General features: G+C 47.5%; 5 protein-coding genes across 5 annotated transcripts; 1 reads left to right on the forward strand and 4 right to left on the reverse strand.

The window, feature by feature from the left end:
* Positions 1-2,784: 2,784 nt before the first annotated feature.
* On the reverse strand, positions 2,785-4,735 carry LY89DRAFT_577036 (transporter protein Smf2; the record flags this gene model as incomplete). Its single annotated transcript, XM_018208866.1, has 4 exons — positions 2,785-3,646; positions 3,696-3,994; positions 4,042-4,272; positions 4,322-4,735. 4 exons carry the CDS (start codon positions 4,733-4,735, stop codon positions 2,785-2,787), a joined length of 1,806 nt encoding a protein of 601 aa, XP_018076173.1.
* Positions 4,736-5,770: 1,035 nt separating this feature from the next.
* On the reverse strand, positions 5,771-8,114 carry LY89DRAFT_608352 (uncharacterized protein). The gene is made up of 2 exons (XM_018210495.1): positions 6,662-8,114; positions 5,771-6,615 (listed from the first exon to the last, which is right to left on the reverse strand). Exons 1-2 carry the CDS (start codon positions 7,896-7,898, stop codon positions 5,984-5,986), a joined length of 1,869 nt encoding a protein of 622 aa, XP_018076174.1. The 5' UTR covers positions 7,899-8,114; the 3' UTR covers positions 5,771-5,983.
* Positions 8,115-8,228: 114 nt separating this feature from the next.
* On the forward strand, positions 8,229-11,447 carry LY89DRAFT_637805 (cleavage and polyadenylation specifity factor). Its single transcript, XM_018211546.1, has 5 exons — positions 8,229-8,507; positions 8,558-8,655; positions 8,976-10,101; positions 10,153-10,789; positions 10,838-11,447. Exons 1-5 carry the CDS (start codon positions 8,364-8,366, stop codon positions 11,281-11,283), a joined length of 2,451 nt encoding a protein of 816 aa, XP_018076175.1. The 5' UTR covers positions 8,229-8,363; the 3' UTR covers positions 11,284-11,447.
* Positions 11,448-14,450: 3,003 nt separating this feature from the next.
* On the reverse strand, positions 14,451-14,968 carry LY89DRAFT_729321 (uncharacterized protein; the record flags this gene model as incomplete). The annotated part of the gene is made up of 2 exons (XM_018219370.1): positions 14,451-14,633; positions 14,684-14,968. The coding sequence occupies 2 exons, from the start codon at positions 14,966-14,968 to the stop codon at positions 14,451-14,453; spliced, it is 468 nt and encodes a 155-aa protein (XP_018076176.1).
* A 131-nt stretch (positions 14,969-15,099) lies between these two features.
* Positions 15,100-16,622, reverse strand: LY89DRAFT_385148 (uncharacterized protein). Its single transcript, XM_018207151.1, has one exon. It carries the CDS (start codon positions 16,426-16,428, stop codon positions 15,304-15,306), a length of 1,125 nt encoding a protein of 374 aa, XP_018076177.1. The 5' UTR covers positions 16,429-16,622; the 3' UTR covers positions 15,100-15,303.
* Between the last annotated feature and the right edge of the window lie 6 nt (positions 16,623-16,628).

Below are 16,628 nucleotides of genomic sequence, written 5' to 3' on the forward strand. Positions count from 1 at the left end.
GATTGTAACCACTTCTGTTGTGTTGAGCGTTATTGGCCAACAGTTATTTGTTCGACGGTTGCGTTGTTATTCGAGCACTGTTGTGAATGTACGTGACGACAGTAACTCCTGATGGAGCTGCGTTGACGTGGATCCTAGTGGATGATTGCCGTGCGTTGAGTTGTGTGTGAATGCGTGTCCTTGTGCGGTGCTTTCAGAGGAGTGATTTTATTTACAAAGCCTTGACAATGACTTTGCAAGTACGTGGTTGAACTAGTGTCGGCTAGTCCAGATGAAAATATATCAGATCAGGTATTGTACCTGACCCGAGAAATGTTTCCGAGTGTTGTGCGGGCTTATATCTATGCGGGGTACAAGGTACAAGCAACATGCAGAGGAAAATGGTTGGATTTATATCTTTTTGTGGGAGTCTTTTGGACTGACTATTCGTCATTAACCACCCGCTACCAAATTTCACATTTGTTTATGGGCCAGCTAAGAAAACGTCTAATGATGTTCGACAAATAAAAATTGAAACATCGTGGGCAATTTATTTTGAGCTTTAGTTTTGCTTTGTCGGGCAGTATACCAGACATGCTAGGACACCACGACCTAGTTCTATGTGTGCGTTTAAGACGACATGTCCAGACTTTACAAGAGTGTGTGAACAAGTGCGGTCCAATGAGAGACCCAGCATCCATTGTCGTCTCCAAAAAAGAGACCTTGAGTCTCCACTTCCTTTGGGAACTCATGAGACTGGAGTTTCGCCGGCGTCAAAGGTGGATCAAAATGCAGCTCCTGTGACTCTGAGGAGGGTCCTGGAAACTGAGCTTTTCATCACGATGAGTAGGTGAAGCTAAACCAGGAGATCACGCAGATGCTAGGAAACAAGACTGTTCAAACTTTCTGTGCGGTGGCTCGAAAGATGCGTTCATTATCCTGAAAAAAGGAAGGCACTTCTGACAGAATTCGCTTAATATTCGCTTCGGATGCAACTTCCCCTGAGAAATATACTTCTCAGGACCATCCCCACGACGATTTGAGATTGAAGTTTTTCACATCTCCTCGATTCTATACACTATCGAGACCATCCTTTTTATATTTAGAAGTCGATATCCGCCGGCGTGGTCCTACGACGATGGTCAGCTCTTGGCACGCTTCACCCAGTCTCCCAATCAATTCCCACGAACACTCCACTCACGTCCAATTCCTTTCGAAAGTGCATGCATCTTTTTCTACAGCACTGTAAGTTCTTCAGGGCATATTCCAGTTATCCACGATGCCCAAAGATCCTCCTCTATCTCTCTCACACAAAATCTGCATCCCAAATCATACCACCACCTCTCATACCCCAAAAATATATTCCCACCTCCCCAACCCAGCGTACTTACCGATTCGAGTATCTTTTCACCCCAGCCTAACCCCTTCACCCTCACGATCGCCGATCCAGAATTCAAAATATCCCATCCGTGCGAGCTACCAACCTCGCTACCCCCAATTCCCATTCCCTGACCTCACGATACCCTCTTAACCTATATCCACCTAGCGAGTGACTCACTCACCACATCGCGAAATTTTGTAAGTATAGGTGGTCTCTTGAGGAGAGGTTTGTTGCATGTCGGACTCTTAAATCCGATACGAGAGCAGGGAGATGCACGTGCGAGTCGGCAGTCGAGAATGTTGCAGAGGAAAAGGTAAGTGAGGTGGATTTTGATAGTAGATGCATGGGTATTGTTTACATGCTAGTTGAGGGCGAAGATTATATTCTGCTAAGGTGCCCAAAACTTGACAGGAGAGGAAGGAGCGTTCCTCATGCTCGATCATCACCTCAAGTTCCTCCCCAGTAAAGAGTTTTGTGAATCTACACCAGCAGCAGAAAAGTCTGCGATTCACATTCACAACAAAGACAATTCTCCCTTGACAATCATCATTTTCCTCTATCATCCAATGTGTATCTCTTCTGCGCCTCTCGGCCAGCTACAGTCCTCACAATCCGTCAAACCCAACCCTTTTCTCTCTCCTATCTTAGGTATCCTCACCTCCATTTCCGCCCTCCCTACAGACAGAATCCTCGCTTTTTCTGCACAAGCATCTCTTTCCAGACTATCCGCCATAGCTGCGAAATCTGATCGCACCACACATCTTTCGAAAGCGGACATCGACAAGCCCTCCTCCCAAGAAGGTCCGTACACTTACGAGCATAGGAAGGAAGCCTACCGCTGAAACTGCACCGCTACCGTATCCCTCAGAACGAAGAACAAGACGACCAGACTAGGAAAGGTTATTGGATGACACAGGACGAATACCTTCTCAGTGCACAACGTTCGCAGAGATATGTAAGGGAAGGACATAAATATTCAGAATAAATTCGGAACTGCGATATAAGCGCAGACAGCGGGGTATGCAAGTTGAATATTAGAGATCGCCTTGTTATTTCCTGTGCTTTGAAAACACAAGGCTCGGAGGAAAAATGTCATCATCTGGAGCAGTACCGTTATACTCGACGACATGTAGTAGGTATGCTTCGAGGGCTAAGATGATGTTCTCCATACTCGAGGGTCGAACTCGAAGCATACCTACTACATGTCGTTGATTCGATCTTCACTACAAGTCTGACAGGCAATGGAACAGGGTGTGTAAGCAAGATCCGATTTGTGGATTGCTACAAGCTCATCGCGCTGCTTCGCAGACCTAAACATCGTATCCCATTGCACCTCAAAACCCCATCCCGCCACCCTGCCTAAACCCTATATGCACTTTTAGACCTCCCAATATGCACACCTCCAGAGCCCCATATAAACACCACTAAGCACCCTGACCCTTCCCCAATAACACCAAGTTCGCCACATTCATAACCGTAATAACCAACCAGATAAGCACCGTAATCACAGCCGTGAACCAGCTATTCCTCATCTTAACACCTTCCTGTGGCACTTCACTACTCTGCACGCTCCTCATTCCATTCCCATCCACGACCTCTTCTTCGTCTGCATCCTCCCTAGCGCCGTGAGGTCTGACAGTCATGAACTTATTCCTACAAGTAAAATAGATCAATGGGGCACTGACGAATGGTAGCACTACACTGAGTGCGACTTGACTTCCATTCAATGCTGCACTCAAACCCTCTCTCCCTACCGCGCCAGCTATGATGATACTTGGCGTGATGCTGATGCTTCTTGTGACCAATCTTCTCAACCACGGTGCTAGAGTCCAGTTTAGAGCTCCTTCACTGACCATTTGTCCTGCAATGGTGCAGACGATGCCCGCAGAGATGCCAGACAGAAGGAGAGCAAGAGCAAATATTGTTCCTGCTGCTGGAGCGAGGGAAGAAGATAGAAGGTCATAGATACCGAAGAGGTCAGCAGAGGCAGCTGTGCTGTTATTTGAGAGCGAGGCTCCAGCAACAATGAGGATGGCGCTATTAACGAAGAGGGCGAATGTGAAGAGTGAAATGGAGAGCTCTGCGATGGAGTATTTGAGACAGAAGTTGATGGCAGGAAGTGAAGGATAATATGGTGCCTTGTCGTTGGCATTGGTAACCGCGGATGATGGCACGATGCCATTCTTGACGTCGTATTCTTCAAGACGAGATTGAACGATACCGCTTCCGAGGTAGAGGCTATGCGGCATGACCGTTGCCCCAAGAATACCGCAGGCTTGGTAGAGGCTGGTGAAATCAGCACTGTGAAAGACAATCGCACTGACAAGAAACTTACCCTTGAGACTGAATAATGGCAGACGATGGAAGGAATCCACGGAAGACTTCTCCGACAGACGTATCTTTGATGAGGCTCAGCTGAATGCAGAAGCATATCACTACTCCAAGAACAAGAGCTACTACAAACATCTCAAAAGCTCGTAGCCCTTTCATGGATCCATTTCGTCTGTAGAAGAGTAGGATGAGAAGGACGTCTGCAATGGAAAGCGCACAACCTGCCACGAGAGGGATTTGCGGGATGAGGAGGTTGATGGCAATAGCTGTGCCAATGACCTCAGCAATATCTGTGGCAATGATCTGAATACTGTCAGTGAATGGTGAACTAAGTGGTACAAGTTACTTACAGCAGCTTCTGCCATCAGGTACAAGAGGATGTTCAACCATCTTGGAAGAAACTCTCTACAAGCTTGAGCGAGGTTCAAACCACTAACCGTGCCAAGTTTGATGCACAAGCTTTGCAGAAAGATAGCAAATAAATTGGACATCAAGACGATGAATAAGAGTTTGAAGCGATACGTAGCACCAGCCGCTACATCGGTGGAGTAGTTTCCTGGATCGATGTACGCAACAGAGATCTATGAATGGATTAGAGTCATGATGAACAGGAAGAAGACGACCGCTTACCATGAATCCAGGACCAACGAATTTTCCATAAGTAATAATAGCCTTCTTAGCTCTCTCAAAATGATGTGAGAGTCTGCCTCCGTTTCCACTTCCACCACCTGAACCTTCCTGAGCACCTAGAGTCTCCAAGGCCATCGTCGTCCCACTCTCTTCACCCACGTGACATCCAGAGCTCTTTGCATCCAAAGCCACGGCTTGCATCCCCTGAGATCCAATGTCTTTCTTCTTCTCAGTATCGCCATCCGGTACTGGCTCCACGACTCCTTCAATGCCTGTACTGGGTATCCTCCTCAACTCTCTCGCATTCGCAATCCCGTTCAGATCATTTCTTGTAGTGAGATCTGCTGACAGTGCACTCGGATTCTGATTGAAACCCGTGCCCTCAGGCTCTTCTGTTCTTGAAGGGCAGTTCATTGTGGCGACATTAATGTTGAAGTGTTTTCTCGCTTCGTCCCAATAAGTGGCAATATGGAATGTCTCTTGACCCCTATCCTCTCTCCTCAAGAATCTTCTCTAGTTGAATTTGAACAAGTGAATAAAAAGGTGATTCACGTTCTAACAAACAAATGCAAACGACGAAAACAAGAATCTGGGGAAAGGCGGAGGTATATGAAGGTTCAGTCCAATGATCTGGTTTTCGTTCTAGGTCGTCGTAGTGTATCCGTCCGGGTGCGATTTCTCCCGTCGTCAACGCTTAACGCAGCGAATCGGGAAGGAGCGCAATGAATGATCTTCAACTTCGTACTAAACTCACTACCGAGCCGAAGAAAAATGACATGCCCCATGCATGAAAGGAACAACAACAATTGGCGTAAAGTATTTTCCACTCTCACAACGTTGGAGGAGGAGAGAGTAAGGGAAAATGAGGAGGATTTGGAATCGTCAAGACTGCTCATTAAAGTCTTTGTGGTTTGTTTGAGGCGTTGAAGATGGTCATCTGTCTCACTCACCGCTCACCACTTACGAGTTTACGAAGGCAATCACCATGATTGATAGGCCCTTTAAATATCGAGTCGGCCGACCTAGACCTGTCAGGATTACTCCATTCCAACGCTTATAAGATCCAGCTTGATCATGTCCTGTTGGCTGAGAATTATCTGTGTCATCGATTGAAGAGAGGGGAAGAGTGGCTTGGCGGCTTGGACCAAAAGCAAAACAGTTCATGCAGGCACATGCTCGGGATTATCCGTTTACAACCTGCTGGAACAGAGTGAGAGCCTTGTGGTCTATATTTTACCAGAATCTTGTACATCCTTTCTTGAAATCTAGAGAACAATTCTATTGTGCTCTGATTCCTCAATCGTTTTCATTCATTGTCCGTCCAGAAGTGAGACAAGTGAAACGTCATCGTACATGGAGAATTTGAGACTGGCCTTGAAAAGTATATATCGAATTCAATGTGAACAATGAGAGACTTAAACTCAGGCATGGTCACGCATTACAATGTATGCTCAAGTCAAGTCTTCATTCATGCTATGATCACGACCTATGCTATGCTGCGTATCATTCTGAAGAAAGCATGTTTCTACCATTTTATAGTAGAAGCCGTCCATCCACCCTGGAAGACAATCAACGCCATGGCCAATGCAACGCCTCGCGAATTATGAGTTTCAAAATACAAGAGGTTGTATCCTCGCAAATTCTACCGCCATCCTAAGTGGCTTACTTAGGATCCGAGTGGTCGAGGTGAAGATATGCTTTTTGCAATGTCTTCTTTGCACGACCATCAGCCTCAAGGACGGAGATCCAATCACGCATTTGTATGTCTCGGCCCTTCTCTTTGTCTTCTCTCCATTGGCCAAGTCGACGAACACCGTCGACGGTATACTTCTCAACCGGTGGAGGACCGCCACCACCAGGTGTACCTGGAAGCCCTTGCGTATTTATGCGTCCTGGTGTGCTTGCTCCGCTTGCAGAACCTCCCGCGCCAGGGGTCATCCAACTGTACTTCTTAGTCTTGCCAAACATACCACGACCACCAAGGAATTGCGATGCGGTCGTATTGGCACTAGTATGAGTCAACGCCTCATTGACCTTGGCCTCGGCCTTTTTCTTCTGCTCCTTCTTGGTCGGGGCTTTCTCTATTACTTCTGGTGCGATAGAGCCGGGTGTACCAGGAACCACAGAAGCCTGACGTTGTGCACCTCCTCCAGCCTGTTCGCTACGTTTTCGTAGTCGTGCTTCCTCAAAGTCTCGTTCTTTCAGCGCTTCGGCTCTCAAGGCAGCCACAACTTCGTTCGTAATCTTCGAACCTGTGATGGGCGTCGCAGACTTGTTTGCAGCGGAGAAAGATCCTAGGTCATGTCAGTACAATACACAAAACCACGAAAGTGGGCTTACGTTTTCGCGGGTTAGAGTGTGGGCTAACAGCACTCTCCCATCCGTAACGTGGCCCTCCCTCCGAAGCAACAGTTGAACTAGCTAGATCGCTGGGAACGGCAACGTCTGCCCATTCCTCTGGAACAATGCCATGAGATCCAGTCTGACGTGCCTTGGCTAATTTAGCTGCATCCTCCACCAAGCCCCGCAGACGATGCTTGGTAGCAATTGACAGAAGAGCAACTTGATCGACTAGCATGGAATCTGCTGGTATGAATCCGCCACTAGTAGAAACGAATGCCGCATCAGGTCCCATAGTAGTTGAGACGCGAACTTCCTTCAGAGGGAATTGGTTTGGAACTTTGAAATATCCCATCGTGCCCTTAGTATCCATGTTCAATGCAAGTCCATGTTCTCGAGTCATCTTCTCCATCTTCTTTTGTAGTTGATGGACTTGTAAGAAGGGGTTGTTCAACTCTTTTTGCCTCGAGACTGCCAAATTGTGAGCAGCGTCATGCCATGCCTTGTCCGCAGCCTTCTTGTGAAATTCGTCCTGGTCTTTCACATTCGCTCTCTCCCCTGCTGCATTTGCAGGGCCCGCGCCATAGAAGGACGCCTCATCTCCTGGAGGAAATTGAGTATAACTGTGGCCAGAGGATATGGTACCAGATTGAGAGCCGGATAGTTGCGAGTTGAAGGAACTGTTGTACATCTGGAATGTGTATTGCTCTTCTTCTCGCAGATTAACACCTGTGCCACCCAATACATCCATCACGTCAATGCCATCTTCCTTCTCCTTTTCGACCGGCTTTGAAGGTGGACCCATCGTGCCTGTACCCTGTGGAGTCGCCATAGGAGGCGCGAAGTTGTTGTATGTGGACTGCTGACTTGGTTGGTTTGCGTTGAAGTTCATCGAATTCTGGTGCTGGAGCTGTTGCGGGTGTTGATGATTTGATTGTGGTAAAGTGAGAGTCATGGGTGAAGTTGTATGGCCATTAGAATACGGAGTGTTGTAGACATTCGGAAGTTGAACGTTCGTAAAGTGAGGTGAAGCGCTGGCAGATGTTGTGCTAGTATTCGGCGACATCATATAAGGCGACTGAACGTATGGCGATCCAGGCTGGGAAGAGGGGATAGGAGACAGACGTTGCCTCTTGGAGGGCGGTACTGGATACTGTTGGGTCGTCGTCGGCGAGCTTCCTGGCGGCGGCGAGAATGCGCTCGGCATGGGATACTGCTGCTGCTGTGGTTGCGCCATGATGACTATGGTCTTAAAGTCTGTTCAGAAGCTTCCAAGTCTCCTTTCACAAGGCAGGCGCAAAGCCCGCTGTTCCCCTGTCGCCTTCACCCATGCGCGGACAAAGATCCTCTTGTAGTCCAAACTATTAATTACGGTGTGCGGTCGTCAGTCCTGGAGTCCTATGAGGTTCGGTGCGTTGGTTGATTCGACTTTTGGATTGAAATTGGTGAAGAAGGATGTCAAGCAGAAGGTATCGCGAATCACTAGCGTGAAAAGTCACGTTTATCATGACCGGGCCGATATTAATCCGACGCGACCATTCAACGACAATCACGACAATCACGAATTCTTGGTTGTACGCAAGCTTTACAACCTTATTGTGCGTTCCTACTTAGAGATGCCGAATCTCTGAATTAACCCTTCTAGCTACGATTCAACTTCTAGTATCAACAACAGCACGGAATCGCGCCCCTCGAGTACATCATGGCTTCGAAACGCAAAGCCGCCGCGATGGCACCTGAAGAGCCCGTAGATCCCTCAGACGAGTTGATGTTCCTGTGTTTGGGTGGAGGAAATGAAGTTGGGAGATCGTGTCATATTATACAATACAAGGGAAAGACTGTTATGGTAAGTGTTGCGCCGTACTTCCTTCAAGCAACTACTAATCCTTCTTGTAGCTCGATGCTGGTCAGCATGCTGGTTACGAAGGCCTTGCTTCCCTTCCTTATTACGATGAATTCGATTTGAGCACGGTCGATGTGCTATTGATTAGCCAGTAAGCTCAATATTCTCCTTCAGTTTCTTATGCGTTGGACTGCACTTGTGGAGGAAACTTGGGCGACGCTTTGCCAGGTCTCATTTCGTCTTGTCTACGGTGTCTCCGTAAAGCGTGGGTATTTACGCCGAGTTCATCTTTCTTTTCAGATTAATCATGTATACGAGAATCAATACAAATCAGTTTTACAGCGCACAAGATGCATGTCTTGATTCCGTGAAGATGACCTACCCAAGCATACACGACTGTACATAGAGCTCCTCCACCCTAGCGCATGTCCTTTGGGTAATACCTACCACCAGAGCTAACTTATGTGCAAGTTTCCACATCGACCATGCCGCTTCTCTTCCTTACGTTCTGGCCAAGACCAACTTCCAAGGACGAGTCTTCATGACACATCCTACAAAGGCTATCTATAAATGGCTTGTTCAGGACAGTGTTCGAGTTGGCGGAGCCTCGAGTTCTTCCCAACAGGTATACAGTGAAGCGGACCATTTATCAACATTCCCCATGATTGAAGCGATCGACTACCACACCACCCATACCATATCTTCCATTCGAATCACCCCTTACCCGGCTGGCCATGTGCTCGGCGCTGCTATGTTCCTCATAGAGATTGCTGGGCTCAAAATCTTCTTTACTGGTGACTACTCTCGAGAAGATGATCGGCATTTGGTCTCTGCAGAAGTTCCCAAAGGCGTCAAGATAGACGTGCTTATCACAGAGTCAACATATGGGATTGCTTCACATGTTCCTCGAGTGGAAAGGGAGCAACAACTCATGAAATCTATCACGGGTATACTTAACCGAGGAGGTCGTGTTCTCATGCCCGTTTTCGCTTTAGGACGAGCTCAAGAGCTTTTGTTGATCTTGGATGAATATTGGGGTCGTCACCAAGAGTATCAAAAGTACCCCGTCTACTATGCCAGTAATTTAGCCCGAAAATGTATGTTGGTATATCATACATATGTTGGCGCCATGAACGACAATATCAAGCGTCTGTTTAAGGAGCGAATGGCTGAGGCAGAAGCAAGTTCGGACACCGCTGGTCGTGGTGGACCATGGGATTTTAAATACGTTCGATCTTTGAAGAACCTCGATCGCTTCGATGATGTGGGAGGATGTGTCATGCTGGCGAGTCCTGGTATGCTTCAAAATGGTGTCAGTAGAGAATTGCTTGAGCGATGGGCTCCAAGTGACAAAAACGGCGTGATCATCACAGGTTACAGCGTAGAGGGGACTATGGCAAAGCAGATCATGCAAGAGCCAGACCAGATCCAGGCAATCATGTCCAGAACAACAGGAGGTGCACGTAGAGGTCCGAATGCAGAGAACGAAAAAGTCACGATTCCTCGGCGGTGCAGTATCCAAGAGTTTTCGTTCGCAGCCCACGTCGATGGAGTTGAGAACAGGGAATTCATTGAGGAAGTCGCTGCGCCGGTAGTGGTGGGTGCTCTTCTCTTCAAAGCTCAGATCAGCCAAGCTAATTTACTATAGATTCTTGTCCATGGCGAAGTGCACAACATGATGCGCTTGAAGTCGAAGTTGCTTTCACTGAATGCAGACAAAGCAAACAAAGTAAAAGTCTACAGTCCTAAGAATTGCGAAATAGTACGTATACCATTCAGGACAGACAAAATGGCCAAGGTAGTGGGCAAGCTCGCAGATATTCCTCCACCAACCTCAGATGCCAACAAATCACAACTCATTACCGGAGTCCTGGTTCAAAATGACTTTAAGATGTCTCTTATGGCACCCGAGGACTTGAGAGAGTTTGCTGGATTGACAACTACGACCATCGTCTGCAAACAACGCATGAATTTAAGTGCTGCAGGGATTGATTTGATCAAGTGGGCTTTAGAGGGGTCCTTTGGCAGCATAGATGAATTGCCCGAGAGCCGATCGAAGCTTAAGATGAATGGCGACACGCATATGAATGGTTCGAATGAAGAGGCTGACGAGGAGTTCTCGAATCTCGCGACTGTCTACCTTGTCATGGGATGCGTAATCGTGCGTCACAAATCCAACGGAGAGGTAGAGGTGGAATGGGAAGGCAACATACTTAATGATGGTATTGCTGATTCAGTTATGGGCGTACTGCTCTCAGTAGAAAGCAGTCCTGCTGCTGTAAAGCGTAAGTTTTTCAATCAAGAATCATGTATTTCGCTAACACGACTCACAGAATCCTCGAGCAAACACTCCCATTCACACGACCTCCCATCTCGAAACTCACATACAGACACGAACTCAACGGAGCGATTAGAGCGTCTATTCATGTTCCTAGAAGCTCAATTCGGAGCTGACAACGTCTCTCCCATCGAATTACCAAAACTCAAGTCCCAACCAGCAATCACCGCTTCTCTGAAACAAGAGAAAGACGAAGAAGCAGCATCAGACGATTCCGCAGAAGAAGAGCACACTCAACTCGAAGTCTCTCAACGCAAGGAAATAGAGCGTCTTCATAAAATCGGCATCCCAGTCCCGGGCGTCGAAGTCAAGGTCGGCAATATGGCAGCTAAGGTCTGGCTCGAGAATCTAGAGATTGAGTGCCCAAGTCGTGTGCTGGCAGAGCGGGTACGGATAGTGGTGGAAAGAGCAGTGGAGGTCTCGGCTCCTTTATGGGTGTGATATTATATGTACTATAATATTTTCTTCTTCTTTACGGGATCGCTTCCATGTGCTCACCTCATGAAATGCCTGGATGGTAGGCGGGTTGAAAACCGGAATCCATAGAAAATAGGCGTTCGTATTGCATTGCAGGTTAGCAACATCAAGAATTCAATCATCACAAGCCTAAATTATCTACTGAACAGTAGAATATACATGGCACTAAAAGTACCTCATCGTGACTTTCGGGTCTTTTATTCTAGAATCCTCACATCGTCCAGTCAGCAGCAGAGGGAGAACTTCGGCCACTGACACAAGGTGTTGTTCCTGTTGTCTACCCATCTCGGCGAATCGTCCCAATTAGCTGCATCTCCGCCTGCAGCAATAAAATTCCCGAATCATGTCGCGCACCGCACAACGCCTGGACGTCATCTTGCTTTCCCCATAAAATCAGCTGCAATCCAGCTCACAACCCCAAAGCATAAAAATTGGATCAACACCAACTAACCAATCCCAAGTACAAGCCAGCAGTAGAAAGGCCCAGACTTCGGATGATCACGACAGCAGTGAGGCTTTCACATGGATACTCCCTTCTGACATCCTCACATGGATAGCGTTTGGACCCCTGAAGCCTGTCGGGTTTTTAGCGAGGTTGTGGTTGTGGCTGGGCAGCAGGTTTACGGGAGCTAGTCCGGGTCAGAAGACAGACATAAATCAAGAAGCTCCTCCGCCCTTCTCCATATCCTGCCGAATCTCTTACACATGCTTTCTCCGTCAAAACTACAGACTCGAATCTGCGAACTTCAGAAACCAATTACAAGCTGGCCAAGATGCCCAATTTCCTCTTCACCCAAGAGAAACGCCTGCAGATTACCGTACTGGCTGCCCTGTCCGTCACAATAATGCTCTTCACGGTCGTGCATTTTAAGCACCTTATACCAGCGAGACATCATGCGTTGGACTGCAATGGGTTCTTTGTGAGCGATTTTGCGGATTGTGTGGGGGAGGGGTTGGAGAATGGAGTTACGTGGGATGGCCGGAGGGCGGGGAAGAAGGATTGGCTTTGAGGAGGGGAGGAGAGGGAAGGAATTGAATACATCGGATAGGAATTGAGTGATAGGTTGGAGCTGAGGCATGGTTATGGTGACTACTGGAGCAAAGTTCGACGTCGAGAGTTCACGACATTGTGAAGAAGGGGGATCTTGAAGTCACTATACTCTACCAGCGACGCGAACACGAACGGAAGTCACCTTGCGGCGGATGCACCTTGGTTCCAAATGTTGCAAGGAAAAATCCGGGTCGAGCTATAGCAGGCAGGAGAACCGCACCCTCGTTCTACTACTGCTCAGCGATAGCAGGAATCCGAAGGCTAGAAGCGGGAACCTCGAGACTGGAAGTACAACTGCCCATCTCAACTGTGGACAAGTTCCGAGCGCTGAAGTACTGGGCAAAGATCAGAGAGCGGCCACGAAGGAGGATGAAGGAAAGCTACAGTACATGGAGGAATGAGACTTCAATTAGCTAGGAAACTTGTTGGCTGAAGAATATATGTCAATGATTTTGTTCAGGTTGACCCTCACATATTTGGATACAGTCTCCTTCGTGTCCCAAACCGTTCGACTAGATCAGGTCTTCCAGCTAACTGTAATCAAATAGACCTCGGCTTATATTCTACAGGTAATATTCCCCTTCAAGTGTTTTGCTCTCAAAAGATTCAGCTTCCTTCGTTTTACTCGTCAGTATCATGGGTATCTGCATCTTGTCTCTGAAACGATACACCCATCAACGTATCATAGGGTGAAGCTTCGATTTTGAATCAGAAGTTATTGCCTCCATAGCGATGATAGAGGCATGGAGCTCGCGAATTCATAGAATGCTTCCTCCGACCAGCAATACCCTAAAATGAGTTACGAAGAACTATATTTTGATCAGAACTGTGTTGAGGAATGATTGCTACTGTGATATGCAAGTGTTATCATGCAAATTCCTTTTGGTGCGCGATCGTGAAGGAAGCAGAACACTAAATCATTGCTTTTCTGCCCATATCTGAATAGCTCAGTTAATTATAAGTGTAATAGAGTTTCTCTTCCAAGTTTCAACCCCCCTTTTTCCCTTTCTCCGATATTTTTTCTTCTTCTCGCGCCCCGCTTGCGCTTCTAGAGACCTAGAAATTCCAAGTTCTGTGTGTTAATCTTTGGCTATTCAGAGAACCAAGTGTTGGACTAGCCGCGGGCTTGAGTAACTGTTCACAGTTTTCTTCATTGTGAAATTCATACTGGCGTTATGTGCTTCTTACAATTTAATAGCATGTATAGTAGAAATTGGATTGTAAGATGATATTGTTCCAGAATGTCGAAGACAACATGAGTGGACTAAATGGTGTGACTTGGGACTGGAGTTATGAGTCGAATGTCAATCAAGCCTGTGTGAGGAACCATACAGATGTTTGCAACCTGAATTGTTTGTCTCAGGGAAGAAGAATCAAAGACAATGGATGCATATTCGATACTTGGCACCTGAAATGCAACGACGATGAGAGGTCGATGTTGGTTTGGGGAGGAAACATTGCATATTATTTTTCATGTGCAAGTATTAACTGATATTCAAATCCAACTACCGGACTTCCAGATTAGAATTGTCCGTCGAGAGCAAAGTACTTTGAGGCTAGTAATGTCGAATGCGCGCTTGAGGCAATAACTTGTTCATTTTCATATAAGTGAATAGTGATAGCTGATGTCTGGCATCTGTGAAGCATGGCTTTGGGTTCAAAGTGACGGACTGGTTTGTGAGCTTCGAAATAATTTCATTTATTCAATAAGAGTTCGTTCTTCGTCCCGTTCTGCGTTCTTTTGAATTGTTGATTGTGAGAGCGACTGAGGTCAACGGGACAAAGAAAAGTTGCGTTGGAGATATGGTATATTGTTCGATGATTCACTGATAAGGACGACATCATTCGCCGGCAAAGCTGAGCGGACAAGTAATGAAAAGTGAACGCTCGAACACGGACTGACCGCCACACATTGCATAGAGACATCACCACACTTGGAGAGCTGCCTCAGGTGCTTAAGTCTCCATGACAACGACGTACAAAGAGCGGGTTCTAGTCATTGATGGAGAAGCGGATAGTCATTCTCTGGCTGGAAGGAGTTTTTGTATTCAGACAGCCCAAGGGGCTCATTCGTTAATCTCTAAGTCTCCGACTTCTTGTTGCTCCCATTGATGGGCGTCTTCTCCAGCGATTCTTGCCTAGCATTCTCCTCCCGGACCGCAACCCTGATGACAGAGTCAAATATCAATGTCCCCTGCGCCTTTGCACGAATATCCTCAGCCCGCTTGAAGTCCCAATACGCGTAGGCCTCCGAGCTTGTCATCTATACCTCATTAGTCTCACACATCCACAAGCCAAGAAAGTACGACGAACCAATTTGAATGCCCTACTTAGAAACGGAACCCGCCTTTCCTCTGGTAGCCCACCCCCTTTCCTCGGATCACTGCACCATTCATGGTACAGACGAATCACCTCACTCGTATACAACTCCTCCATCTCCCTCTGGGATACCCGGCCGTGGGTGGTGAGAAGTACGCGATTGCAATCTTCGACGTCCGCGACGAACCCAAGGAACTTTCGATGACTGTATATGTGGAAGAACCCTGAGAGGGTGTGGGAATAGTCGGGAGCTTGGAGATTCGGGGACTCGGTCGCCATTTTTCTTGAAGTGAGCATGGGTTTGTACTTGTGAATCGAGATCGTGGAAATGTGAGTGTTGAGAAAGGCGAGGAGAAGATCGAGAAAGCGGGATCCAGATTTTTTCGGTTTGATATCGGCTTCCACATCCTGCTCGGCCGCTCTTTGGGAGACCGATTGTAGTTGCTGGACACCGAGGACCTTCGGTTGTCCATCTGGCAATAAACGAGGCATCAACCAAGGCTAAGTGGGCGTGGATTTGAAATGTCGCTCTGAGCTTGAGGCTGGTCTCCAGCTCCTTTCCATTATCAATGCCAAAGAGCCAGGTTATAAGCATGTTGCTTGCGACTCGATTCTCATTGTGTATCTGGAGGTAAAGCTTCTTTCGCAACTTCGATTGCTTTACCACTTCTCCTGTTTTGCCTGGAAGGTCCTACACCAACACCAACAAATCTCATGACCCATTCCCTGGTACGTCTCGTCTTTTCTACCTGTGGTTGAACATGCTCTCCTGACAGGAGATCGGCGGCAGTGTAGCATCCACCCACGTCATCTCTGTCTACTCGATTCCTATATAGAAGATGGACCTTGGTCATCTCTTTCCTTAGACTCTGTCCATAAACTCGTCTTTTGAAGCTGCTCAATGCCACGTTTCGCATCAACACAACGTCCTGGGGTCTGAGACCTTGGAGAACACTTCTCATGTCTCCAACCACTGGTTGGGATGACGAAAGCCAGAAGTTGACGGCAAATCCGGACTTTGTCTCGTCGCCCACAAGCACTTCGATGAGTTCCACGTTTGCTCCACGTCGGGTCTTGATATTTCTTGGCTGGGGCATCGAGATGATGCCCACAATAAGATTGACGGTCATCGTTTGAGGTTGTATTGAGTCCAAGTGGTTGGCATTTGGCATATCTTTGAGGTTGCTCAAGTGACCTGCAATGGGTACATTGCCTCGAGGGCGAGATATGGAATCGAAAGACGCGGACTCGTATGAAAGCTCATCGCTGGTGAATGATGACCCAGACTCGGATGCTGGGGCAATCTGAGAGGATTGGACATCTTCATGTCTGGCGTACGATTCTTCGTAGAATTGGGACAAGACTTCCTCCACGGACTGGAGACTGGAAGGTTGATCTTGTGACTCCACGTCTTGTGAGAGCTGTGAAATGAGAGATTCAACTTGCGAAGTCGTAAAGAATGAAGCTCCGTGTGATTGATGTTGCCATCCACTTTCGAAGACTTGGTGTTTGTCAAAGGTCTGGCTCAGCCCGGTAGGTAGTTGTTCCCGTACTAATGGGAGAGACCGCCATGCTGGACGATCCTCGAAGGTAGCCGGTATAATAGACACTTGTGCAGTAGTGTCGAGGCCTGTAAATCGAGCAATTGGGCCCTCGAAAGTCTTCAGGAGATGGTCTTCATCCCACTCTAAGGACTCTGCTGGTGGAGCTCCCGTGAAAAAGATGAGGCTTGGAGGCATGGTAGTTCCAAGTACTCAATCGTCGTTGTCCAACCATCGTCGGGTCCGAGTTTTAGAAGGCGGAATATCGGAATATTCGCGTTTCTCACGGAGATAAGGTGTCTTTGACTAGGTTGCCTTGACGTTTTAGGAAACATGCAGGTTCTCTGCAGCGGTCGGTCAGCTTCAGTTCCTAGATGACCGAGTATATAAAAACCTTG

This window comes from Mollisia scopiformis (genome assembly GCF_001500285.1).
Source record: "Mollisia scopiformis unplaced genomic scaffold LY89scaffold_4, whole genome shotgun sequence".
NCBI lineage: Eukaryota > Fungi > Ascomycota > Leotiomycetes > Helotiales > Mollisiaceae > Mollisia > Mollisia scopiformis.

Coding starts and splice junctions, on each gene's coding strand:
- LY89DRAFT_608352 (XM_018210495.1), bottom strand. CDS start 7,898: ATGGCGCAACCACAGCAGCAGCAGTATCCCATGCCGAGCGCATTCTCG. Junction 6,616..6,661: donor ACACTCTAACCCGCGAAAAC/GTAAGCCCACTT, acceptor GACATGACCTAG/GATCTTTCTCCGCTGCAAAC.
- LY89DRAFT_637805 (XM_018211546.1), top strand. CDS start 8,364: ATGGCTTCGAAACGCAAAGCCGCCGCGATGGCACCTGAAGAGCCCGTA. Junction 8,656..8,975: donor GATGTGCTATTGATTAGCCA/GTAAGCTCAATA, acceptor CTTATGTGCAAG/TTTCCACATCGACCATGCCG. Junction 10,790..10,837: donor CAGTCCTGCTGCTGTAAAGC/GTAAGTTTTTCA, acceptor CACGACTCACAG/AATCCTCGAGCAAACACTCC.
- LY89DRAFT_385148 (XM_018207151.1), bottom strand. CDS start 16,428: ATGCCTCCAAGCCTCATCTTTTTCACGGGAGCTCCACCAGCAGAGTCC.